The 27,651-nt window shown below is 45.6% G+C and overlaps 1 protein-coding gene across 7 annotated transcripts in view; it reads left to right on the top strand.

Moving 5' to 3' along the window:
* Positions 1 to 27,651, top strand: part of SCML4 (Scm polycomb group protein like 4) — a 123,067-nt gene that overhangs the window by 67,132 nt on the left and 28,284 nt on the right. For 6 of the 7 annotated variants that reach the window (XM_003935936.4, XM_074397646.1, XM_074397643.1 and 3 more), the window contains 3 exons: positions 5,755 to 5,884; positions 8,692 to 8,892; positions 10,312 to 10,506. In XM_003935936.4, coding sequence (XP_003935985.3) covers positions 5,773 to 5,884; positions 8,692 to 8,892; positions 10,312 to 10,506 — 508 coding nt within the window. In that variant the 5' untranslated portion in view covers positions 5,755 to 5,772. Of the gene's footprint in view, positions 1 to 5,754; positions 5,885 to 8,691; positions 8,893 to 10,311; positions 10,507 to 22,679; positions 24,595 to 27,651 lie in introns of those variants that run through there. The other variant, XM_010346445.3, reaches the window with a different exon arrangement.

Raw genomic sequence — 27,651 nt, forward strand, 5'->3', positions numbered from 1 at the left:
CTACTTCGAGTTATAATCCATTATTGCATTATTTATTTGTTGCTCCTGCTGGTCCGAATTTGGCCATTGGGAGCTCTTTCAGTTGGCACCTGTGTCCCTGTACCCAACCCCCACCATTGTGTGTGTGTTGTTTCCTCAGTATTGTCTTACTTTCTGGCACTACAAGATGCTCTAGGCTCCCCTTGTATATTCCCTGCCGTAGTCCTAAAATCAGCCATGCCTGCGAGCAGTTTTTGTTCCTTATGTTGAAGAAGGGCATTATAAACCGCTATATCAACACTCTGTTTTCTTTTGTCCATTTAAAAAAGAAAATAAACAGCATTTTGTTTGAGAAACCTAAGGCAACGACAACAAAGACAAATGCCCCACCAGAGAACAGCTTGGATAGGTTTCGACAGACAGGAAGCTCCCCCATTCCGCTGGCGAGAGGTTTGTGCTGATGGACTGGGTCCTACATCACACTACAGCAATGCCTCTAGCCAGTGGAGGCGTTATCTGTGCTCTTCTATTTCAAGACTTTTCTAAAATCATGGGTGACTTCCTTTTCTATACTAGGCTACTTTTGATTCTTTATATTAAGCAATGAGATTAAAATTTCTGAATGCTAAATCAAAAGAGTATTTCTACTCGTGGTTTATTATCTAGCAAAGGATATTTTTAAAAAGCCATATACTACCCATAGTTGTGTGTGACTTTTTCTTTCATTCAAAAGTTCTAGCAGTTGTTTTAGAAACTGGGTGAATACAGAAGGTTTCCTTGCAAACGGGCAATTTAATCTAATCCCTGTAATTTAACTTGGGCAGAAATGGACAGAAGTAACAGCCAATCATAATTCCACTACTTCATTTGAGGTAGGTTTAATTAACAGATTCCTCTCTAAGTAATTTTGTTTTGTTTTGTTTTTGAGACAGGATCTGTCTCTGTTACCCAAGCTGGAGTACAGTGCCGTGATCATAGGTCACTGTAGCCTTGATCCCCTGGGTTTAAGCAATCCTCCTGCCTAGGCCTCCTGAGTAGCTGGGACAACAGGCACGCACCACCATGCCTGGCTAATTTTTTTTAATTTTTAGTATAGACAAGGTGTCACTATGTTGCCCAGCCTGGTCTCTAGAGCTCAAGCAATCCTCCCGCCTTGGTCTCCCAAAGTGCTGGGATTACAGGCATGAGTCAATACTCCTGGCCTCTAGTAAATATTCAAATGGTGAGAAAACATAAGATGTTAGGGTCATTAGGAGGTTTATGTGAACAGTAAACAGTGTGTGGATAGTTACGTTTTCGTCATCATCATCATTGTCATTTTTCTAGGGAAGAATTACAAGTATCTTTGTGTGATTTGCTTAAAGACCACAGAGGAAAAAATAGTTTTCCAATTCTGTTTTTCCCCAGTGAGCATTATTATCTCTATGTTGGGACTTAAGGGCTTTAAGCTCTTAAAGGAGGATTTAGCCAGGGTTATCCCAGAAGTCACTGCCTGAAGTCCTCAGGAACTCTGTCACCACCAGCCTCGCCGTCACAAGACATGGAAAGCAGGATATCATTCCTAGAAAGGCAGTCAGGGGACCCTTGGTGCATGACCTCCATGAATAGGCATGGCGGCCACCGGCCTCATGACATTTGGCAGGTGACGAAGCCACACCAGTGTCAGGGTCACTGAGCCACAGCGGGTTTATGATCTCCCATTCCCATGACTGAGGTTTCTTTTAAATTTTGTTTGTAATATGTAGCAGTGTATTCCTACAGGGTAGGCCCTTGAATATGAAATGTGACACTCAGAATCAGATAAAATCTCTATTGTTAATTACAGTTTCTGATTAATATAGAGGTTCCGAGCACCCATCCAGCACTCTGCAGCCAACGTGCTTGCTGTGAACTGATCTCATTTCACATTCATTTCTGCACATCCCAGCGCCCCCTCAGCGCTGCTCAGCCACCATGCTCCAGTCCCCAGCCCCCCCACTCTCCTAGTTCACGGCCACACCTACCTCCTCTGTCCCCCCACTCAATTTCCGTATCTCGGGGAAATTGGCAGCCATGGGAAGAGACCTACAAGCTCCCACCTCCATATCCACCCACCCTGGCATCCAAACCTTTACATTCTGTCTGCCTTCTTGTTGCAATAGATGAAAAATGTGTGCTTCCTCTTAGGCCACAGCCTCCCTCATGCACTAAATCTCCTACCCTCTCACCTACTCAAAGCCCTTTCATGAGAGCAGTTCGCCACACGCTTTTCTGTATAATCAACTTTTCTCTCTACCGGATTACTTTGATCAGCTTTAAAACGCGATCATTCCTCCCATCTCAGAAACAAAAAACGAAGAATCCTGAAAATTAATTTTTAAGATTTTGCTTAAAAACACATAAAATTTGCCATTATTTCTAAAATGTGCCATGATTGAGTGTATCATAAAACTCAAGTGTTAAGTATATTCACATTGTTGTGCAATCAGTCTCCAGAACATTTTCGTCTTGCAAAATTAAAACTCTCTATCCACTAATCAGTAACTCCCCATTCCCCGCTTCCCCCAGCCCCTGGCAACCACTGTTCTACTTTCTGTCTTTATGAATTCGACTTTTGGCTATTGTAAATAGTGTCGCCATGAACGTGAATGTGAAATACCTCTTTTAGACTCTGTTTTCAATTTCGGGGGGGTATATACTCAGCAATGGAATGTTATTTGGTAATTTAATTATTTGGTAATTTAATGACCATTTGGTCACATGGTAATTTTATTTTTAATTTTTGGAAAAAAATGCCATCCATACTCTTTTCCACAGCGGCAACACCATCTGACATTTCCATGAACAGTGCACAAGGGTTCCAGTTTCTCCACCTCTTTGCCAACATTTGCTGTTTTCTGGGGAGTTTTCATTTTGTTATTTTTTTTCTTTCATATTTTTTTATAGTCGCTATCTTAGTAGCTACTAGCAAGGTGGAATCTCATTGTGGGGCAAAAAAGTCTTTCAATCCTGCTTTGCCCCTTTGCTATGCCTAGTTCCCTGCTCCCTTTTTCGACAAAAGTACAACCACTCAATTGCATTTCCCATGCTCTTTGCTTCTTTATTTTCACCATTGACTTTTACCATGTTCTAATATACTGTATGATATATTTATTTATTCATTTGTTGTCTTCCCGCCCCCACCAGCCATTGGAATATCAGTTCCATGAGGGCAAAGATTTATCCTTATTCCAGTTCAACCCACTGTGCCACCACCTTTCTTATTGATAAACTGCTAAATCTAATGGTCACTCCTAGTCTTTCTTGTCTAATCAGAGCAGTTAGCCTGGTTAACCACGCTCTCCTCCTTGAAAGACTTTCTCCATTAACTCCCACACTGCCGCCCTCTCCCAGTTTCCTTCCTACCCCATTGGGTGTTCTTTTCTGGTTTCTTTTGCTTGTTCCTTCCTCATTTCTCCAGTCTCTTTGTGTTGAAATCTTGCGGGGCTCAGTGTTTGGATCCTTCTCCATCTACACTCACTTCTCTGATGATCTTTTCCATTATTATGGTCTGAGATGCCAACTCTATATTGATGATGCCTAAACGTAGATCTTCATTAAGGCTCTCCCCCAGAACTCTGTATTCTACTAGATGCAACCGCCTAGTAACCTCTCCACTTGGACGTCTGGTAAGAATCTTAAACTCGGCATACCAAAAACTCACCCCTGATCTTCTCTAGCCCCCTCCTCTGTATCCTCCTTCCCTTCAAAACAAAAAACAGCAACAAAAAAGCTTTACTTCACCTAGACCCCTCCTGGTGCCAATGCTTGAAGTCATCTTTGACGTCCTTCTTTCTCTCATATACCACATTCAATATGTTGGTAAATTCTGTTGGTTCCATCTTCAAAACGTGTCCAGAATCTAACCACTTCTCATCACCGCCACTGCTACCACCACGATCCAACCTGCAGTCATCTCTCAGCTATTCTGCGTTACTGGTCCTCCCACTTTTGCTTATTTCAGTCCCTTCTCAAGACCACAGTCAGAAAGATTGTTATAATAATGTTAGTTTAGATCCTATTGTTTCCCTGCTCAAAAGAGCTCAAGAGTAATAGCTAAAAGCCTGACAGTGTCCTGCAAAGCCCTGCCAACCTGGCGTTATTGCCTCTCCAATCTTACTCTGGCCCCCTACAGTTGCACAAACCATCCAGGCATACTCCTGCTTCAAGACCGTGGGACTTGATATTGACATTGCCTGGAATAGTCTTCCCTTAGACACTGTATGACTTGCTCCCTTAACCTCCTTCAAATCTCATGTGCAGTTTTACCCAAGAAGTGCCTCAACCACCTTATTTAAAAATTTCAACCCAAAGTACAACTCAATTGAACTTCTCATGCTCCTTCCCTCCTTACTTTCATCATCAGCTTTTACTACCAACTAATCTACTGTATGATTTACCCGTTTATTCTGTTTATTGTCTGTCTCCCCCCCAACAGAGCATCAGTTCCATGAGGCCAAAGATTTTTGTACGCTTTGCTCTGGTTGTTTCCCTAGCAGCTGGAAGAGTGTTGGGCATGAAATCGGCTCTCAGTATATGTTTGCGGAATGAATAAATGAGTGAATATAGAATGACTGTGGAGCCGGCAGTTCGAATATTATTTCTCCGTGACTGTCATTATTATTATATCCTAAAAATCCAGGAAGAAAGTGAGGCTATAGATGAGGACAGCACACATGTTAACATAGGACACACAACCTTGCTGCTCAGAGTGTGGTCTGTGGACCAGAAGCATCGGTGGCACCTGGGAGCTCATTAGAAATGCAGAACTTCTGAATCAGAATCCGCATTTTAATGAGAACTTCTAGAAGGTTGACTGCAAAAATTGCAAAGCTTTGGTGTCGGGCAAGTGTCCCCAACCTTAACTGTGTATTAGAATCTCAGTATCTTAAAAAACTCCTGATGTGCGAGTTTCACTTCCAGAGACTGACTTAATTGGTCTTGGAGTGTGGTCCAGCTATAGGTCAGAGGTGAAGAGGGGGATGTGACTGACTTATTTCATTATTTTTGGGTAGAGAGCTAAGATTAAAAGCTTGTCTCTGTATTAGTCTTGATATAAAGATTAATGTGTTGACATGGATATCAACAAGTCATCAACTATTTGTCTTCCCCTTACTCCAAAAGAGCAAATTTCAGCTCTTCTTTTGTGGTTTCAAGTGAGATCATCAAGGTGGCCGCTGCTCACTATCAGAAAATGCGCTTGTGTGTGTCCTGGCCAGTTTTGTCAATCTGCTGCAGGAAATCCACACTGAGCAGTACGCCAGCCTCTTGGAGGAATGGCTCCTGCTCTCTTTTCCAGCAGGATCCAGTGATTTGTGTAAGCAGAGAGCTTGGGAGAGAGTGAAGAGAGCTTCAGGGTTGGTCTCTGGGTGGATACTAGGAAAGCCCTATCCACGGGATTCTAGGCAGCACAGGGTGCAGGCTGAAAACTCTCTCTCCTACCCTGCATTCTGCACTCAAAGTGTTCATGGATGCCAACTCTTCGCACCTCTGTGAGCTCCTGCACTCACTGCCTGGCACTGTCATTTCCTGGTGGTTCCTCTGTAAGGGTTGGGTGAGAGGTGATCTCTGAGTGTGACCCCAAATATGAATCCTGAGCATGAACTTGAACCTGCAGCTCAGGCCCTGAAGCTGCGGGGTGGAAATACATGGAAACATGATAGAGGAGCAACAGTTAACTGCCGTCTAGGACAGATTCTGTGAGGGTGTAGAGAGCATTGCCAGATTCTCACTGACCAAATGGGCTCTCTCTTCCAGATCAAGTCTCGGGTTCTCATGACTCCCTTAGCCCTCTCACCTCCGCGGAGTACCCCAGAGCCCGACCTCAGCTCCATCCCTCAGGATGCAGCCACTGTCCCCAGCTTGGCGGCCCCACAGGCTCTCACAGGTAGGTCAGCAGAATAAACTTCAAGGCTGTGATGGTCCGCAGAAAGCAGGGCAGCCACCATCTAATTGCTACTTTGTGGATTAAAGAGTTGTTGCTGAGATGGCTCAAATGAGGGATTTGGTGTGCTAGCCAGGCAGCAGACAGGATGACCAGAGTCTCTGAGTGCACCAGTTCACATGTCCCACAGCTTGGATTATTTAAAACTTGGTTTCAGTGCATCTGGGTTTAGGTGGTTGCTTTGGTTGGAGGGCGGTGGACGGCAGGGGGACACAGGGTGGTCAGATGTTTCTTTTCAGAGCCAGGTTTCTGGTGCACTGGTCCAAGCCTGCTCACCTTAAACAGGGCTCTTGTTCCTGTGTTTGCCCTTCCAGATACCATTCCCCCCCAGTTCAACCCACTACCCTCCAACCCAGTCAGGGGAGCAGGCATCCCAATCTCTGTCTCTGGTGGGGCATCCAGCAACTGACAGTTTGATCATAATAGTAACGACAATCTGATGGTGTCACACACACACGCATACAATCCCCCTATGTCACAACCCCAGCCCCTCTCCCATCCCATTTAAATCCCTTCAGTCCCTCCCATTGCTTTTAGATGACGCCCAGACTTGTGAGTCTGGCTGACAAGGCCCTGCAGGCTCCACCCTGTAGTTCACCCCATTGCTCTTCTCTCAGTCCCCAGGACTGGCCACAGGATCTTAGCACATTCTTCCCCTCCATCTGGAGTGATCGTCCCTTCCGGCCACCCGATTCCTCACTTACATCTCAGATCAGGCATATGCCTCTCCAGAAAGTCCTCACAAACTTTCCTGCCAGCATCCCCAGATGGGCTCTCCTAGCCCCTCCCCATGTTTCTCACAGCCACAGTCGCACATGATCTCACATCAGCTCATGGGATTATCTGAACAGGCCTCTTCCCCCACCAAGCCATAAGCTCTGTGAAGGCAGGGACTGCTTCATTTTGTTGAAGCTTTCTCTGCAGGGCGTAGCATAGTGCCTGCATGAAGGTCTCTTATTAATTGGATTTTTCTTATCACCTGGGATGAGTAGAAGAGAAGGTCACCTGGTAGAGTGAAAAGAGCACGTGTCATCCAAAAGACTTGATCCAAATTCCTGATGCATCACTGGCTACAGTCTTGGAGCAATCATCTAACTTCTTTAAGCCTCAGTTTCTTCATTAGTAAAGCAGTAGTAATACCACCCAACTCACATGCTTGTCTTGACTACAGTGGGTGCTCAAAAAAAAAAAGTATTTCTTCACCTTTGCTGTTACTACTTAGCCTTTCTGAAATGCTGTCGGTCTCCTCTTAACGTCCTTCTTCAACACTCCTTTGCACCAGTGGCCTCTAAGGTAAGATGCTTATCGGGGGGATGATGGGCAGTGAGGGGGCAGATACACAAGGGGGGCATTAACGCGTGGAAGAAAATATAATGCCTTCTATTCCCATTCATTTTAGCTCATCCTTTTACAGTTTCTATTTCTTGGATCTGTTTCACTATGTAAACAACGCTTATTTGATAATGCTGTGCCACGTCATTGAAAGTGAAGGAAATAACTTTTGTGTCTTATTTCCAAGTTTTGGATAGTTTTTCTCAAGAGGTCGGCCAGGGTACTCTTCACTCATTAAGGAGTCGGGCTTGATGTCTGGGGCAATGAGGAATCTTAAAGCAAACAGCCTGAAGACAGGCTGACCAGTTCGGCAACTGTTACCAAATTACAGGTGGCCTAGGTAGATGGGGGATGGAAATGATGTCATTTTCATAGAAGAGAATGAAGTCGAATTTATATAAACTAGGTCTGAATCCCTCACCCAACTGACCAAGCTAATCACACTGATCATATCTAACACTTTGGGCAGCCTTCTCTGTACAAAATCTTTCTGCTAAAAAAGGATTTAGATTTCTTTTTCTTTTTAATTGCAAAATTCATAAAGATTCCACTGTGATTAACTGAAATCTATCATATGTGAAAACCAATTTTGTAGACATTCTAACATTTTTATGATATGATTTATATAATATTATATATAAACATATCTATAAATATGATTTATATAATATATATATAAACATCTATAAATATGATTTATATAATATATATAAACATTAAAATGTTCATTAGACATTTTCTTGTAAAAAATTTACACAATACAGTAATACAGTTAAGAATGTATATAATCTATAAAAAAACATGTTTTGAGACATGTGCCCCCTCCTCTGAATTTTTTCTCAATGGGGTCTATCACCTTAAAGGTGTGGAGATCATTGACTGGGTTCACCTAAATTAAAAATCAAATGTTTATTTTCTCTGAGATTGTGAATAGCACTACTGTAAAGCTTTGCTGAATACAGCCTCTGGAGTGATCAGTGCCATCTTGATTTCTTTGTTCATAAATGGTTGACAAAGAAATGGCAAACACTGTCTATAGCTTGACAGCTCCTTTGGAAGAGGAAGAGGAGCTTTTGTATGTGTACTTTCACAGCATGGAAATACCTTTATGTACACAGTCCATGTGGGCCACTATAATCGTCTTTAATTCAGATTTCAGTAGATCAGAGTGGACCCACCTGTCCATCTATTCCCAGCAAAGAAGGCTCCGAGGTCAGGCCCTGGTACTTGAGGTGTCTGACTCTTTTGCCTCTTTTATTTCTTAAGTTGGGAAGAATCCACCCCACTTTTGCCCTTTCCAGCTTTCCCAAGGCCAGGGCCAAAGGCGCATGGCTGAGGCATCCCCTGTGTACGCAGAAGCCACCAGTTGGCCTGATGCGCGCCCGATGCAAAGGGCTTTGTGGTCTCTGTCTCCACAGTCTGCCTCTACATCAACAAGCAGGCCAATGCGGGGCCCTACCTGGAGAGGAAGAAGGTGCAGCAGCTCCCGGAGCACTTCGGGCCGGAGCGGCCGTCGGCGGTGCTGCAGCAGGCCGTCCAAGCCTGCATCGACTGCGCCCACCAGCAGAAGCTGGTCTTCTCCCTGGTCAAGCAGGGCTATGGTGGCGAGATGGTGTCAGGTAAGGCCTGGGGCAGGTTGCATGAGAAGGCCATGGGTGTCTCTCTGTAGAGAAAGCAGCCATACTCAGGCCTGGAGACAGTGGGTGTGGCCAGGGTCTGTCCTGCATCTGCTGGACTCCCGGGGCCTTTATGAGCCTGTGAGCTAAAAGCCTCTCTCAGGGCTCAGGGAGCCTGCGATCCACGCCCGGGTACAAAGACTGGATTTCTGATACTGCTCTTGACTTTTCTCTTTCTCCCACTTCCCACTTCTAACCCATGAGTTCTTTTTGCTCCACTTCAAAATATATCCAGAATCCAACCACCTTGCACCACCCACAGCAACCACTCTGGTTCTTTAAAAATCTAAGTCAGATCATGCTCCTCCTCCGCCCCAAACCCTCCAATGCCTCCCATATCACTCCAAATAAAAGCCCAGGTCCTTACAAAATCCCACAGGCCCTATGTGACTGGCTACCTCTTGAGTCTCCTCGTTACTTCTCTCTTGTTCTCCACTCTGTTCTGGCTGAGATCACCTCATGGATGTCCTTTAGGTTTCTACTCACATGCCACTGCATTAAAGAATCCTTTTCTGACCCCTTGTCTAATATGTCAGCTCTTGTCATTCTCCATTTATTATTTATCTTGAGACAGGGTACAGTGCAGTGGCACGATCACGGCTCACTGCAGCCTCGATCTTCCAGACTCAGCCCCAACAAGTGGCTGGGACTACAGGCACATGCCACCACGCCTAGCTGTTTTTTAACAATTTTTTTGTAGAGCTGAAGCTCTCACTATGTTACCCAGGCTGGTCTCAAACTCCTGAGCTTATGCGGTCCACCTGCTTCCCAAGTGGTGGGATTACAAGAGTAAGCCTCTCCATTGTTCCTTACTCTGCTCCATTTCTTTTTCATAGCACTTACCACCATGCAGCGCAGTGGGGAAACATCATGGATTCAACCCCATCTCCGGGGATGTTTTGTTATTCAGGACCCATCTCCGGGGATGTTTGGTTATACGGGATCCTTCAGAGTCTAAGAAATCCTTTCTTCCATGGTCACAGCCCTCCACCAGTTTGATGCCCTGATTTGATGTGATAGAAAGGGCACTTCACCTCTGTGGTCCCAAAGAACCCATAATCCTAGTCTAATCATAGGAAAACCCGCCAAATCCAAATGGAGAGACGTTTTACAAAACACCTGACCAGTATTCTTCAAAGCTGTTAGAGTGATGAAAAACAAGGCAAGACTGAGAAACGGTCAAAGACCAAGGAGATGAAAGAGATGTGGCAGCTAATGCAATGTGGTATCCTAGATGTGATCCTGACCAGGAACAGTACACTGTGAACCAGCAGGTGAAATCCAGATACCCTCGCCAGGGCCGGCTGACTTGTGGTTTTCTGCAGTGCCCAGCTCTGAGCTGCCATCTCTCTGGTTTTACAGTCTCAGCTTCCTTTGATGGCAAACAGCACCTGCGGAGCCTGCCCGTGGTGAACAGCGCTGGCTATGTCCTCCGCTTCCTCACCAAGCTGTGCCGAAGCCTCCTGTGCGACGACCTCTTCAGCCACCAGCCCTTCCCCAGGGGCTGCAGCGCCTCTGAGAAAGCCCAGGAGAAAGAGGAAGGGAAGATGGAGTCAGGTAGGCCTCGTCTGCTTCCCCCCTACCCCCGCCTGGAGGGGCGCCTCCCAATCCCAGGCATCTCTGCCCTTCCATTGCCAAGGGAGCATTGCAGCTCCTGGGAGTTCTGCCACCGGAGCCCCGTGGGCTGCCTGGGAAGCATCTGGAGCTGACTGGAACAAAGAGGTGCCTGGACAGTCCCCATCCCAGGCTGCAGAGGGAAATGCAGGCTCCAGCTATTAAGAGCTGACATTATAACTTTTATGTCCATGTTATTAGAATTTAGATGATGAGACCACATCACATCCACATCAGATATAACAAGTAAGTTCCTTCTCTCTCCTCTAATTGAAACGCTGGGCATTTGGGAACTCATCCCAAAGAAACTAGGGCTACAGAACTGATGATGTTCGTCCAGCCTGGGAGTCTCAGATGCCTACCCAGGGGAATTAAAGGTGCAACAAAGTGTCTATTATTGCAGGGATTTAACTAGGCCATATATTAAATACGTCTTCCAGCAAGGGTTAGTGTTCCTTTCTCATCACAAGATGGAAAGTGGTCCCGGGTTGAGCACCTCTTTGTACCATTAGCCACAGAGTAGCTTAGGATGAAAAAGTGGGCCTTGGTCAGGGCAGCAAGGCCACACGGGCATACACGACACAGCGTTATCTGCCCAAGGGGCTAGATGCCAACAGAAGATGCTCCTTCTCTGCTGAGCAGTCCTGAGTTATAGCTCTGCAAAGAGATGAAGGTGACTCTCAAGGGTGGGTAGAAACATTGTCTTTTTTTTTTTCTCTCAACACGGGGTTGTTGATATATGAAAAGCACACAGGCAATACAACCAGAATCCAGTTATTATGTGAGTGTGCAAACATTTGGTGAACCCTCTTCTGTTCCATGCACTGTGTGAGACCCTGCCTTCAATAAGTCAAATCCGTGAGCTTAGGAAAGTTTTTGAGAAATAGAGTACTATTACAAATAAGAAAACACAGATATATCTGCAGGTATGTGCTGGCAGACAGGTTTAGCGCATTCAACAAAAGGATACTTATAAGAGAGGCTATTTCTCCAACTCAAGAGGACAGCAGGAAAGGATAAATTTAGATTCTCAGCATAGCCTTTCTTGAATACTATCAAAATCTTTCCTACAGTTTTGCTTTTATCTCTCTGAGTCCTGGGAAACAGGAAGAAATTTGGTCTCTACAAAGGAAGGTACCTAATGAAATACAGTTGGTGTGAGCAGATGCTATTTACTTTTATGTTTTTCTTGCTGTCTCTCTATATATGAGCTTAGAGATGTCTCATTTCTCTCTGGACCCAGGTTTCCTATGGGTAAATGAGAGGTTGGAGTTGCGGATGTAGAACATTTTTCTGGTTCCAACAGTCTATGAACCTGGCCTCACCTGTAAGCCTTAGTTGACTCACAAACGTATTCTTAAGCCCTTATTTATCTTCTAGTGAGTGTTGCAATAAGAATAGCAGAATCGTGTGATTTCACTTCACAGATGCTCGTATCATTGTTACAGTGAACACACAATGACCCATGGGATATCATGATAAAGGAGCATAACCCATGTCTCCCATTGTCCTCTAAGTATATCCTGTGGGACTAGTTCTTCCCTGACTGGCTGAAATTCAGGACAAATATTGGCTTTCCTGGCTCCTCTCAGGTTACAAAATGTTCTCTAGTCAAAAATTGTTACATCCAGGTCAGGATGATAATTGAACTTTATTCTCAGTGAATCTATTATAGGGTTTTTTGCTTTGTTTTGTTTTGTTTTTTGAGATGGAGTTTTGCTCTTTTTGCCCAGGCTGGAGTGCAGTGGCGCAATCTCAGCTCCTTGCAACCTCTGCCTCCCAGGTACAAGTGATTCTCCTGTCTCAGGCTCCTGAGTAGCTGGGATTACAGGCATGTGCCACCACACCCAGCTAATTTTTTGTGTTTTTAGTAGAGACGGGGTTACACCATGTTAGCCAGGATGGTCTTGATCTCCTGACCTCATGATCCGCCTGCCTCGGCCTCCCTAGAGTGCTGGAATTACATATTATAGGTTTTTACACTGTGGTTGCCATGAGGCTTATGAAAAACATGCTACAGATACAAAAAGTTATTTTAAAGAAATGACAACTAGTTTTAGATCACACAGACATGAACAGAAACAAAGAAAAATGAAAAAAAACCCTGCAGTTGAACTCCATCCCGCCTACATTTTGACTTTTAGTCGCTTTGATTTATATATTTTGATAATTACCTATCTCTTAAGAGATTGCTCTAGCTATTATTCCTTTTAGTAGATTTGTCTTTTGGGCTTCATACTAGGGTTATAAATGGATTATACACAGCAATTACCATGTTAGAGAATTCTGGAGTTGCTCATGTGCTTAATGGTACCAACAAGCTTTATACCCTTCTTTTTTTTTTTTTTTTTTTTAGCATGTTAATGTTTTTTTCTTTCAGATTGAAAGATTTGCTTTAGCATTCCTTGTAAGATGCATATGGTGGTAGTGAATTCTCTCAGCCTTTTTTGTCTGGGAGAAACTTTATTTACCCTTTATATTTGAAGGATAACTGCTTGATACAGTAGTCTTGGATAGCAGGGTTTTTTTTTTTTTCTTTCTTTCAGTACATTGAAAATGCTGCTCCATTATCTCCTGGACTATATAGTTTCCATTGAGAAGTCTGTTGCCAGATAAATTGGGGTTTCTTCAAATGTCACTTGCTTCTTTTTTGTTTGTGCTTTTAGATGCTCTCTTTGTTCTTGACCGTCGAGAGTTTGATGATTATAATATATGCCTTGGGATTAGTTTCATTGGGTAAAATCTGTTTGGTGTTTTCTGCCCTTCCTATATATGGATATTTAGATCCCTCTCATGTGTTGGAAAGTTTTCTGTTATTATGTCTTTGAATGAGCTCCCTACCCCTTATTCTTGCTTGACTCCCTCTTGAACACTAATAATTCTTAGATTTTGTCTTTTAAGAGAATTTTCTGTATCTTATAAGTGATCTTCATTGCTTCTCATCCTTTTTCTCTTTTGACTGTATTTCCAAATAGTCTATCTTTGAGCTCACTGATTATTTCCTCTGCTTGATCTACTTCACTATTGAGAGCCTGTAATAAATTGTTTTAGTTCAGCAAATGCATTTCTTAGTTTGAAGATTTGTTTGATTTTTAAAATTATTTCAATCTCTTTGTTAAATTCCAATGATATATTTGTGAATTGCTTTTCTGTGTTATCTTGGAGATCGGTGAGTTTTCTTAAAACTACTGTTTTGAATTCCTGGTCAGAGAGCTCACATATTACCATCTTATTAGGGTCAGTTTCTGGTCCCTTGCCTTGGCCACCTGGGGAGATTATGGTTCCCTGTTGGTGGTGGTTTTTTGTGGATATATGTCTATGTCTTTGCATTGAAGGAATATTCATTTCAATCTTCTCTGACTTGTTTGGCTTTTATTGGATATATTTGTTTATAGGTTTTTTATTGCTAGGTTACTGTCTTTTACTTTTTGGCTCTGTATGGCATCTTAAGCCCAGGTTTGCCTTAGATCTAGTGAAGGATTGAAGCATTGCTCTTCCTAAATGGGGGAGGTCCCACAAAGGTATATCCCAGCAGTGTGGGAAGGCCGGCTAGGGGGTTGTGCCCAGGGGATCTGTGACACAAACCTATAGTAGTATGGTATTACATAGCAGATACGCTGATTGGAAATCCCCCTTGAGTAAGTAACAAAGCAGAGTTTTCAGGTCCTGGGATGGTAGTTCTACCTCCCCGCTTGTCTCTGGCTATACTCTCTGGAGTACCTCCCTTCAGGTACTCTCAATGCCTCCTATTAAGGCAAAGACAGAACTCTTGCCATGGAAACCAAGATGGTGTGAAAGCTGGTTGTCTACCTTAATTTCACTTAGAAACAGTGAATTGGGAGACATTTTTCTGCATGCTTAGTGCTAAGCAGATGGAGGGAGGGGCATGAATGTGGAAGTCAGATTCTCTTACCCTCTGCTCAGAGTTTTTTCTCTTCTCTGTGGCCCCAGGCACTGTCTCCTTTTCATATTTGAGTTCTAGAATATTTCTGGTTATAATCTCAGTGCTGTATATTTGTTTTTGATTTTCTGTGGTGAGGAGCGAAGACAGCTTGCTTCTATGCCACCAGCTTGGAACTTGAAGTCTGCCCCGGAACTTTCAGTTTCACTCAAACCCAGCTCAGGCTTGCTTCAGGCCAGCTGCCTGCAGTAATAAAGAAGGGCATGGCTGGCTTCTCCCCAGCCTCCCTGCTTGTGTTATTGCCTCCTCCCATAGCTAGCTAACCTTGATGGCGGAACCCTTCATGGTCAATGGGGGAAGGAGGAGACACAAGAGGCAGGGGAGTTTGTACGTGATGAATCCTGCTGTGAGTTGGCATCGTGCTCTCTGCTTCTAGCTGATGTTGAAAGATGATTCTTCATCCTGTGAGCTCTTCTGCGGGTTCTTTGGTGACCATCTCTCACCTGCACTTTCATTGGCATGGACAAACGCAACTCTTCCCTGGCTAGTCACTTGCAATTCTTTCTGTAGTCAAGACCTCTGGGGGTAAATCTCCAGCTTCTTTCAGCTGAAGCCCTCTCGTGCCTCCAGACCGTCCTGCGGAAAGGATCTAAGACGATCCTGCTGTAGGTCTATGTCTTTCGATGGCCCATATCTGGTCCTTGAGAAACACCCACACATCCTCTGACCAAACAAACTCTGGGTGTATTGGCTGCTCCCTGCAGGCACCTCTCCTTTTTTCTGCGAGCCAACAGCCACCTTTTAGAGCTTGTCTCTCAAGCTCCAGAGGACAGATCTCAAGCTATTCATGTGTTCACGCGGAAGCCACACACTGGATCATTTTCTTCATAATTTCTCTTCTAGCTTACCTGTTTCTCTGCCTCTACAATCTTGTTTGCAGGCTGAATGTGAGTAGTCATCTACTGGTACAAAACTGGCTTTCCACCATCTCTTTTTGCAAGCCCCACGTGGCGATCTCACACTTCACTGTGGTATGCGGCATCTATTGCCTTGCAGCTCCACCAGAACTGAACCTAAAATGGTTTCACTTGAATATCTTATTCTAGGAGGATGACAGCCTTCCTTTCTAGAAGCTGGTGTTTCCAGATGAAAGCTGGTTTTCCTCACAGCCAGCTGGGAAGCTTGGAAGTAATGACCCCAATTGTTCTCTTGAGCCCTTCCCTAGCTCGTAACTACTTTGAAAAATAAATTGTTCTAAATTATCCAACCTTATGGCACTGATTTCTCAGCAGAGCTGAGTGCTGTGGATTTGGCTTGTCAGGGAGCCTTGGGGACGGTGGAAGAAGCAGCAATGGCACGGTGTCCTCTGAGCAGCACCCTCACCCTACGTGTCTTGCCCACCAATCTGTCGTGAGCCCTACAATGACACCATTAGTTGGCCTTTAGGGTAAGACATCTCTTTAAGATTGCCTTGTTGCTGGGCGCGGTGGCTCAAGCCTGTAATCCCAGCACTTTGGGGAGGCTGAGGCGGGTGGATCACGAGGTCAAGAGATCGAGACCATCCTGGTCAACATAGTGAAACCCCGTCTCTACCAAAAATACAAAAAATTAGCTGGGCATGGTGGCACGTGCCTGTAATCCCAGCTACTCAGGAGGCTGAGGCAGGAGAATTGCCTGAATCCAGGAGGTGGAGGTTGCGGTGAGCCGAGATCGCGCCATTGCACTCCAGCCTGGGTAACAAGAGCAAAAACTCTTTCTCAAAAAAAAAAAAAAAAAAAAAAAAAAGATTGCCTTGTCAAAGTTCCTTTAAATAACATGTCAAGTTACTAGTATGTTAGAGGATTAATTAGTTTATCGTCCATTTTCTCACCATTGTGACAAGAAAGGCATACACATTTGTATGAGGGAAGGGTGGAGGTCTTTTTTAAAAATCTGGGGCTCCATACATCCATAGGACCACATTGTTCCAATTGTAAGGTCCTGGGCTTATCTGAATCAGGACAATGCCTGGTTCTGCTCGGCCCCAGGACTGTTCTGTCCAAGTTGAAGCATTCCAGGATTGGTGCCATCCACCTAAAGGGCTTGTCAACACTCACTGGAACCTTTCCAGAAGACAGTCAATCAGATAAGAAGAGGCAAAGCCATGACAGCTAAGGAACTATGGAAGGAACTGGGATGTTTTGGGGAGAAAAAAAGAGATTTGGGAAAGATATGATTTTATATTCCGGTATATGACAGCAGGTCAGGTGGCTTTGTTCTTTGCGGTCCTGAAGAACAGAACTGAGACTAAGTAAGCAAAAGGCAGATTGAATTCAATCTAAGGTCTTGTCCCTCAGACTCTGGGCAGGGGCATTGCTATCACCCACCAAAGGCAAAACGCCCAGTGGCCCTCCCAAACTTTCAGACAACAGATCCGCTGGTGTTTTTGAAGGCACGTTAGAGAAGCACAGATTGAAGGAACACTCTCCCAGGTAGAGAACTCAGCAGTTAACCAGGCGGAACTCTCGGAAGATAGTTCCCTTGGGAATCAGGTGGAGTTGACATTGTAAAGAACTTTGACATGTCAAAGCCACTCGGAAGTTGAAGGGCTGCTTGGGAGGTAGGTGATAGTGATCTCCCCATTGTTGGTGACAAATACGTGTGACTTGTTAGGGTCATTAGTGGGACTGTTGGCCACCCAGAAGAGTAGGAGCAAGATGTCCTCTCTGGTCCCTTACAGGCTGACAGTTCTGGGCTGGAGGTGGCAGAGAACGGCCCTGTACAGCAGGAGGGCAGGATACCCTCAAAGGATTAGCAAGGGCCTCCCAGAGGCAAAGGTATGGACACAAAGACAAAATGGCTCTATTAGAAGCAAGACCTCTTCCCTTGAAGAAGAGGGAGGGCTTCTTCCTCATCTCTTTCTCAGATCTTTGAAATATAAACTCTCTCTCTTTTTTTTCCTTTTTGAGCTGGAGTCTTGCCCCGTTGTCCAGGCTGGAGTGCAGTGGCGCAATCTTGGCTCACTGTAACCTCTGCCTGCCGGGTTCAAGCAACTCGCCAGCCTCAGCCTCCCAAGTAGCTGGGATTACAAGGTGTGCACCACCATGCCCAGCTAATTTTTGTACTTTTAGTAGAGACGTGGTTTCAACATGTTGCCCAGGCTGATCTCAAACTCATGACCTCAGGTGATGTGCCCATCTCAGCCTCCCAAAGCTATAAACTCCCTTTTCAAATGATCTTTTTCTTGTGTTTAGGGAAAATCAGCCTTCAGGCTTCCCTGCTGCCTGAATTCAGCCTGGAGGTTAGAGTTCTTGGCCTGAGACCGGGAACTTGCTTATTTCCTTCCAATTCTATTAATTGACATCTGAACGTGGTTTGTGTTTGAGGAAGTAACGCAGCTCCCTGGGTGCTTCAGGAGAATGGAGGCAGAAAGATGGACTTGATAACATTGGTGGTTCTGTCAGAAGTCATGAGATGACCATGTGATCTTGCCTTTGAATGTTAAAATTAAAAAAGACCCAAGTATAAATATGCTTCAGCCAGTGCGTCTGAAACTTTAATGTGCAAAAACCACCTGAGCGTGTTGCTAAAATTCAGATTTTGGTTCAGTAAAGCTGGGGTGGGGTCTGAGAGGCTGCATTTCTTTAAAAAAAAAATTAAACTAAATTTTTTATTTTGTACAAATGTAATTTGATTACATGCGTAGATAGCATAGTGCTAAAGGCAGGGCTTTTAGGGCATCCGTCACCCAAATAATGTACCTTGTACCCATTACCTAATCCTCGTCTTCCCTCCCACCCGCTCACCATTACAAGCTTGCATCGTTTCTCATTCCACAAGACAGTCTGCCTTTCGAACAGGTGCCCAGGTGATACTGGTGATACTGATATTGGTGCAGCTGATAGGGCGGGGACCACACTCTGAGTGATGGAGTATGGGTGGGCTGGCAGAGTCCTGCTCGCACAGAGAAACTTACTCCAAGTTTTCAGTACAGTAAGTCTGCCTGTGCTAAGATGGTTCGTCTCTCCTGTAAGTGTTGCCCCCGAAGATGGTCCAGTGTCCAGTGGAGGTGTTTCGTGGGCTGGAAAGGAAGAGCAGGACTTGAGAGTGGTTGGGTCGAGGTGGCATTTGTATAAATCCAGGGAGAAAGACAAAGCTTGCACATCTGGAGAAGAGGGTGAAAGATGGAAAAGAATGATGACAAACGGACTTCTGCCCGTGGCTGGCAAGCACCTGAAGCACGGTCTCTGATGCCCTTTAAATCTTCCCCAATCCCAAGAAGATACGAAGATACCCCTCTGTTCTCCCCGGATGCTGATTTCCACATCCACAGTGGCATTTGATTTCACCTTATATTGCAGGACTCCACGTCCAGATCTCATCTTCCTGCTAGATAGATCTAGGGGCAGGGCCATGGGGTCCCCAGCACAACCTGAAACACAGCAAATACACAGTAAATACTTACTGACTTGAACTCTATGCAATACGACAGAACAAACTCTCCGCTCACCAAGAGCAGGCGATCTTTGGAAACCACAAATGTGAGAGTTGAACTCTTTTGCAAGATCTAATTTAGTAGCTGGTTTCCTGCCTTTTGAAGGTTTAGCATAATGGGGACAGATTGTTTACTTTTGCTGAGTAGCTTCTTTGATATACAGATGGCAGGGGGTGGAAGATGAGAACGGACATTTGTTCTTGAGGCTTACTGTTTCCTTCCTTGGCTGGTGGTCTCTGAGCAGGCACCAGAACTCCCTCGGAGTAACAGTCACTCACGGTGTTCCATTATGCTGAGCCTATACACTCAGCATGGAGAAGTCAAACCTGCTTCCTTGCTCAACGACACGTTTATCTAATATAATACCATTGCAGAGAATAACTCTATGGAGAATGTGTATCTTTGCGAAAGATCATTTATTTTTAAAAGGGTACAGGGTTCATCAAGAGGCATGCGTTTCATTACATGGAGCCATCCCTTTAGTCAGTTTCCCGATAGTACTAAGCTCCCTGTTTGTAACGCAGTAGGGTGCTCAGGGCTCAGGTCGCTTGTTCAGAGCCACACACAGAGCAAGAGAGCAGCGGGGAAGAAACTGCGAGCAGGTCCTCTCATCCCCCGCCCTTTGTTTTTCCTCCCAAGTCCTGCTGTCTGTACGGCCTGTTATCCAGCACTGGCTGGTGGGGGGAGAGAGGGAAGGCAGCGGGGGCGTGGTCCCTGTTTCTCAGCTCAGAAGGCTGACTGAACACAATGGACATTCACAAAGGGTTGTGGTGCACCTGTGTTGTGTCCAGTAAAGATGAGAAAGAACAGAACTAAACCCAGCCCTCGGTTAGCAAAATTAAGGAGGAAACTACACTCCAGAAAGGTCCATTCACTTCGCCTTCTGGGTTTCCTGCCTTTCTCCCATGGGGTGTTTCCTCCATGTCCTTGTGCTCTGGCTGGATAACCCACGGGGAAGGCAGAGTTTATCATTCCAGCTGCCTGGATAACTTCCTTATTCCTACAAAACCCACACGGAGAGCCTACTCCACCAGGCAGTGGCAGACTTTGATCTGGTGTTTTAAATAATATATGGAATGATAGCAGAAAAAGAAAAGAAATGAAGGGGGAGTTCTTGATTAATGGGTATAGAGTGTCGGTTTTATAAGACGAGTTACGGAGATAGATGCTGGTGATGGTTATGCAACATTTTGAATGTATTTAATATCTTTTTTTCTCTAAAACAAGGTCTTGCTCTGTCGCCCAGGCTGGAGTGCAATGGCATGATCTCGGCTCACAGCAACCTGTCTCCAGGGTTCAAGCGATGCTCCTGCCTTAGCTTCCCAAGTAGCTGGAATTACAGGTGCCCACCACCATGCCTGGCTAATTTTTCTATTTTTAGTAGAGACGGAGTTTCACCATGTTTGTCAGGCTGGTCTTGAACTCCTTAGCTCAAGCAGTTCACCTGCTTCAGCCTCCCAAAGTGCTGAGATTACAGGAGTGAGCCACTGTGTCCAGCCAAGATTTTATGTGGTATGTATTTTACCACAATTAAAAAACTTGAATTTAAAAAAAGAACTGGAATCCCCCTCACCTCAAAAAAAGGAGGGTTCGTTCCTGCAGATGCCTTTGCACCTGCTTGTGTCCCAGTGCAGGCCACATGACTGGAACATTTCAGAGCTATGTTCGTTCTGTCACAGCCAAGGGCCACATGGACAAATGAGCTGTCTCATTCTCAAGCTGAGCATTAGAAAAGGGGTCATCTGGAAGAAGAATAAACTATTAGTGGCAAGCGCTGGTCTTAAGAATCCTTGCAGCCGGGCACGGTGGCTCAAGCCTGTAATCCCAGCACTTTGGGAGGCCGAGGCGGGTGGATCACAAGGTCGAGAGATCGAGACCAACCTGGTCAACATGGTGAAACCCCGTCTCTACTAAAAATACAAAAAATTAGCTGGGCATGGTGGCGCGTGCCTATAATCCCAGCTACTCAGGAGGCTGAGGCAGGAGAATTGCCTGAACCCAGGAGGCGGAGGTTGCGGTGAGCCGAGATCGCGCCATTGCACTCCAGCCTGGGTAACAAGAGCGAAACTCCGTCTCAAAAAAAAAAAAAAAGAATCCTTGCAGAAGGTTTTGATGAAAAGGAGTGGCACAGGCCAGGCACGGTGGCTCACACCTGTAATCCTAACACTTTGGGAAGCCAAGGTGCGCAGATTGCTTGAGGCCAAGAGTTCAAGAACAGCCTGGCCAACATGGTGAAACCCCGTCTTTAGTAAAGTACAAAAATTAGCCAGGCACGGTGGTGGGCGCCTGTAATCCCATCAGGAGGCTAAGGTAGGAGAATCACTTGAACCAAGGAAGTGGAGGTTGCAGTGAGCCAAGATTGTGCCACTGCGCTCCAGCCTGGACAACAGAGCAAGATTCTTTCTCAAAAATAGCAACAACAACATCAAACTAAAGAGCATCCACAAGTTCTGTAGAAAATACAAAAGCCTTCAGATTTTTCCTGACACTTAGGGCCATAGAGGCCGAGCTGTAACCCTCACAGCATGGAATAGGGGAGTGTTCTCCAGGGTAAGCTTTCTCATCTTAATTCTCCCTATGTGCCTATGCAAATTCATTTAGGAAAAGCTTTATTATATTTTCAGTGATATCTTTCATTAAATTATGATTATCTGTACATATTTTAAAATATTGAACTAAAAGGGAAAATATAATCTCTTTCTTAAAGAAAGGGCCTCTAGAGAAAAGCCTGCATTTCATAGAATTTAAAATGGATTCTTTACTACGTCCAGCAATTGATTCGATCCCTTTGCATTGTAAGGCTCAGGTTTTCTTTCATGCCCTATAGATACTGAGGAAGTTATTTACTCAATAACTATTAACCAATGAATGAGCGTTCCAACTAAGTTGTTTGAAATGGCCAAGGTAACTTCAACATGAACTGGTGTAATATTGAGTCATGTTGACCCCTTTGATAAAATTTTGGTAGAAAGTAATTGCGTTCAAATAAAACAAAAAGAAGTGAACACTCTTCTTGTCTAAATCACAAACGATTTTGTGGATTAACGATGCCAGCACCTGAGACTTGAGGAGCAGAATGATGCTGGCAGTAAACCCCTTGCAGGCTTTCTACTGTTTGGGGGTGTGGAGGAGAAAAAGAACCTGAAGAAAAGAGGCCAAATGGACCCCTTCTTCCTAGAAGGCAGACCCCAGGAATTCTCTGAAAGACACCCCTACCTTTACCCTACACCCTCTCCTCAAATAACAAAATCTCCTGGAAATCTCCTGTGTCCCATGAGGCGAACAGTTCTTCATGTGGCACCCCCACTTCTCAATTCTCCATGAGCGAATAGAGCTGGCCAGATGACGGGGTGTCGGGGGGTCTCCCAGCCTCTCTCCACCAGCTGTGTCCGTGTACGCTGCAGAAGATGTTCTGGGTTTCTGGTGAGCCTGTCCAAAGGAGCTCCTGCCTCTGACCGAAGAGTAGGTCCGGAGGATGGGCCGGACGTCTAAGTAGATCCAAGGGCTTGGAAACCAAGTTCTCTGACTTACACCTCAGAACGCAGGGAGCACAAGGACTGGGGGAAACAAGGGGACAGGGTATGTGGGATGCAGCCATCCAGATCTGGGACCTCCAGGACCTGCAGTGGTTGTATTAGAGACTGTGTTTGGTTATTCCCCCGGCCCACAACCCTGAGCCCCCATGGCAGACCCTAAGGTACTGCCATCTGCAGGTTACCCACACCTTTACTTTTTTTTTTTTTTTTGAGACGGAGTTTCGCTCTTGTTACCCAGGCTGGAGTGCAATGGCGCGATCTCGGCTCACCGCAACCTCCGCCTCCCGGATTCGGGCAATTCTCCTGCCTCTGCCTCCTGAGTAGCTGGGATTACAGGCATGCGCCACCATGCCCAGCTAATTTTTTGTATTTTTAGTAGAGACGGGGGTTTCACCATGTTGACCAGGATGGTCTCGATCTCTTGACCTCGTGATCTGCCCACCTCGGCCTCCCAAAGTGCTGGGATTATAGGCATGAGCCACCGTGCCCTTCCTACCCACACCTTTATCTGTTGGTCATGCATGAGAACTAGGGTTAAAACAGCGAACCATGCCAAGAGGCGCTGAAGCAGCTTAGGAAAGCAAGTAAGCTTCTAAGATGAACTTCAGGAACTCTCTCCTATGAGTAGGTGCTTTCTGGGTTTCATTCATAAGAAACAAACCTTTTGCTGAAAAAACAAAAAACAAAAAACAACTACAGCAAACAAACACAAACTCCCTGGTAGAGAATTGGGCAGAAATTCTGTACCAGATATGTCCTCGCTACTTAGCTACTGCTGAGTGAATAATTACAACTTCTAATCCGGATATGCAGAATCAGGAGGAATGAAACTTTTTCTGTCCACTTTAGTCATCTGTTGCTGTGTAATAAATTACCCCCAACGCGTAGGGGCTTAAAACAATATTTACAGTCTCATAGCTTCTGTGTGTCAGGGGTCCAGGCCCAGACTCGCTTCTGGTTCTGAATTTCTCACAGGGCTGCATCTCAAACTTCAATGAGGGCAGGATCCACTTTTCCAGCTTTTTCCCACGGTTGTCAGCAGGACTCAGTTTCCCAGGAGCTGTTGGTTTGTTGCCAGACGGGCCCCTTTGCAGAGCATGTCACAGCACGGCAACTGCTCCACCAGCGTGAGCAGTGCTAGGAGCGCTGTGAACCTCTCTCAAAGTCAGGACGTCCATTTAGAAAGGAAACTTACAAGGTGTCCTTTGTTCCAGGGACTTCAGCATTTTCCTGATTAAGGACCCCTTTTCATTTCCCCCCAAAGTTCTATGAAAGACCAAAAAAGTGTGGGGGCTGTGGAAGAAGCAGCATGACCACAGGAAGTCCCACCCACTTCGCCTCCCCCAGCTCTCAGAATCCTCATCAGCTGGGCGTGGAGGTTTGGCAAAGCTGCAAGATCATACGGAGGGTGGAAGGGAACGTGCTCTCCTCTTGAGAGCACAGAAAGGGCATTATTATCCCAAACAGATGATTTTGATCAAAAATGCCTTTGGTCAAAATTTCCAAAGGAGGAAATCAATGCCTAGGCGTAGAACAAAGTCTCAGGCAAACCAGAAACATCCGAGAGGATTAAAGAAGTTCAGGTGTCAGGCATTAAAATTATGGTTGGTTGCTGTGCATCTCATTAGGGGAGAGAAAATAGAAATGTACTTAAATGGACCAGAGGGAAGTCATAAGGTTGATTCTCAGGGCTGAGTGATCTGAACTGCAGAGACAACCGTAGAGAGAAAATCCATACTGGCCAGAGACCAAGTTAATGGAAAATGTAATTGAAGTGGGTGAAATGCTCAGCCTCCTAGGTAGTATGGCCCTGTGCCCTTTGAACCAGAAAGGCTGGGCCAGGAGGCCACAGAGGGCCCTAAGGGAAAACTCCCTTATCTGCAAGAACAAGGGGCGGGACTGAGTCTGAGAAGAGAAAATCTGCAAACCTCCACAGGAGCCTCACTGCAAGGCTGCATGCGGGCGAGGCAATCTTCAGGTTTCGGTCACCAGGAAGTTTCTTAGAGATTCACAGCAGAAGGCCCCTCTGCCTCCCACAGCACCAAGCACGTGCTGGGAACCGGCGGTCCCCCAGAGGAGGGCAGGAGAGGCTGCCAGGTGGCAGAGGCATAACCACCAAGGTAGGCACCAAACACCTGTGTCCCGGCTCTGAGTCAAAGAGGTGCAGCTGGCACGAGCACCTGCTGCTTCCTGCGCCTCCTCCCTCCTCCTCCTCTCCTCACAGGTCTCCTCCTGTGTTCTCTAGGTGATGGCACCTGGCTAAGCAAAGCGGGGTAGCTGCTCCACAGCTCTATAAATCTGCCAACGGCATTCCTGCCTTTTCTGATCTGGGTGTCAGGGTCGGGGTCTCTGGTGCTGCCATCTCTGTCAGCAAGCCGAGCCAAGCCATTCACACGCAGAGCCCACAGGACACTGACCGAAGCCTGGGCAGGGTTTGTGTGGCCGGCGGGGCTGGGCAGCCCTATGAAGGGGTCAGCCCATCCATCCTGAGCAAGGCTAGGGCTCCCAGCCCGGAGGAAGGTGGCCCTGCTGATTATGGAAAGCACACTCACTCCGCAGCTGCTCCCTCAACTGGGAAGACTGATTTGGGGAGTGAAGGGTGAGAGAGAGACAGACAGACAGAAAGACACAACTGTTTAGAGATGACAAAGAATAGTGTCTAAGGCTAGATTTTTTGGTTCTTATTGCCTGAATAGTATTATGTGAGAATAATCTTGCATTGTGGTATTGTTGTGTTTCAGGACTTCATTTGGTTAGAGAATCCAAGTTAAATGCCAGTTTAATTTTTAAAAATAAAGTCAATAGTCCGAGCCCACTGAGCTGTGAGCAGTTAAGTCTGTGTCCTGAGAAGAGAGCTGACACTTGGTCAGGAGCATCTGTGGTTTTCTATACAAAGTCCGTTTCCTGTTCTCTGCCGCCCTCTCTGCTTTGGGGCTTTCTGCTCGTGGCTTTCTCCTGTCCCTCTTCCTCTTTCTGCTTCTCTCTTTGGGGGTTCTCTACATTCCAGGGGCTCACACCTGACCCTCCAGGACTGCAGCGGAAATGGGCTGCACCTGGGTGTCCCGGAAGCCTGGGACACAGGGACATTCCCTAACCCCATCTCCATCCCGTGCTTCAGCCGGGGGCAGGGCACGAGGGAGGAATCCACACACTCTGGACTCAGAACCCTGAAGCTTTGTTCCCTAAACGGGAAGGCTTAGGCACAGTTCAGATTCATATGCAAACAGGTATCCCTTGAGGCTTGAGTGGGCTTACACTCTTCTAGAGTGTTCTTTGGCCTCACTAATAGGCTTTATACACAGTGGCTGGAGGGAACCATAGTCCACAAACAGGTTTAGCGGTGGTGAAAAAGGACCATCAGTCTGTCCTGAAAACTCCCAGGATACCAAACCTTGAAAATGTGGCAGATTTATTTGATAGGGCCACGTGTGCATTTTCCTTTCTATTTAAGCATGTTCTTGTGATTGTACAGAAGGCAGATTATTCTCTTTTTTTTTTTTTTCTGGAAGAAAAGATTTAATGATTCATAGATGGCAACATTTGTCTCTTGGCTGGACGCAGAGGGTCACAGAAGTGTATAAACAGGCACTCATTGACCTTTCTTTGTTTAGCTGTCACTCTCCACCGCAATTAAATGGCCCAAATAGGCTGGAGCCTCTTGTTTAGGAGCAGTGTCAGGGTGACAAGACAGCTTCTTTCCGATGGAAAAGGATTTTGTACAGACACAGGAGGAAGAGACCATGAGTGCCTTCCCCCTCACTCGTCAGCACCAGGAGTCTGGGTGCGGGAGCTACTAGCCCCATCTGGTGTTTGCTCACCAGTCGGCCACAAAAGCGCTGTGAAAAGTGGGGTTCCCTCTCCAAATACAGACTTGTTCCTTTCTTTTTCCCAACTTTAAATTTTGGACTTAAGTAACAAACATATGTCACAGTTCAATTAAATTCTTAAGCTCCTAGAAGTTCTGCATGCCTAGGATTCACCTGCCTGCACGCTGGCTAACCTAACAGGTTGAATAGTGTAAAGGGTATGTGTCCAGCAGTCATGTGTTTTAACTGAAGCAAGAGGGATTAAGGCTAGATGTAAGGAGGAACTTTTAGGCAATGAGATTCATAGCACAACGGCCTCACTCTAAAGGAGATTGCAAAATCTCTTTGGGGAAGGTTTCAGATAAGGGACTCAGTAATCTACCGTAGTTTCTTCTCTAGGCAACACCCTGCCTGAAGAGAGAGGTTGGGGCTAGCTGAATGCATATCAAAGATTAATTTACCACCTTCGCAATTTCTACTGTGTCTGAGTAACACGTAGAGAACTGTCTACTCAAGATACGCCTTTACATTCATTCATGTCTTTTAACTTTAGCCATTAGTCAGCTTAAGCAATCATACTGTATCAGTGAAATCATTGATGTGCTAAGTATATGTCATGGATGTACATTGAAATACATGACAATAAAAAGATAACATTTACTGGTTGTTGTAGGTTGAATTGTGTATGTTCAAATTCTAAGGTATCCGGAAACTTTTCTGGAAATGGGTCTTATTTGGAAATACGGTCTTTGCAGATGTAATCAAGTTAAGGGGAAGTCATACTGAATTAGGGCTCTAATCCCAGGACTGGTGTCCTTAGCAGAAGAAGGAAATTTGGACACAGATCCTGACATGCAGGGAGAGCACCACAGTGGAGGCAGAGATTGGGGTGCTGTGTCTCCAGCCAATGAACTCCAAAGATTGCCTGCCAGCAGCGGAGCCTAGAGAGAGAGAAGGAGGGATCCCCCCATAGAGTCCCGAGAGGGAGCGTGGCCCTGTGGACACCTTGATTTCAGACTGGTAGGCTCCAGAACTACAGCAGAATACATTTCTGTTGTTTTAAAGCACCCGCCTTGTAACTTTTCTGCAGTCCTAGGAAACAAATGCACCCATGTGGTCCCTGTCCCACCAGTGGGACGCATTTAACATTTGGGGAAATGCTGGGCTAGCTGCTTATGAAGGTCCTTTTCCTTTCTGCCACCAAATGATGAGGGTCATCAATGCATCCAACACTTTTCCGCTTAGCTGTGATGTATCAGACTCCTCTAGAGAAAAGGGGGAAAATGCAGTTTCAATCGGGTTTGAACAGATCCATTTCACCAATTCTGGAAGCCACCGCAGTGTGTGCATTTGAACGTGCTGTTCACTCGC

Source organism: Saimiri boliviensis, chromosome 4 (genome assembly GCF_048565385.1).
Source record: "Saimiri boliviensis isolate mSaiBol1 chromosome 4, mSaiBol1.pri, whole genome shotgun sequence".
Lineage (NCBI taxonomy): Eukaryota > Metazoa > Chordata > Mammalia > Primates > Cebidae > Saimiri > Saimiri boliviensis.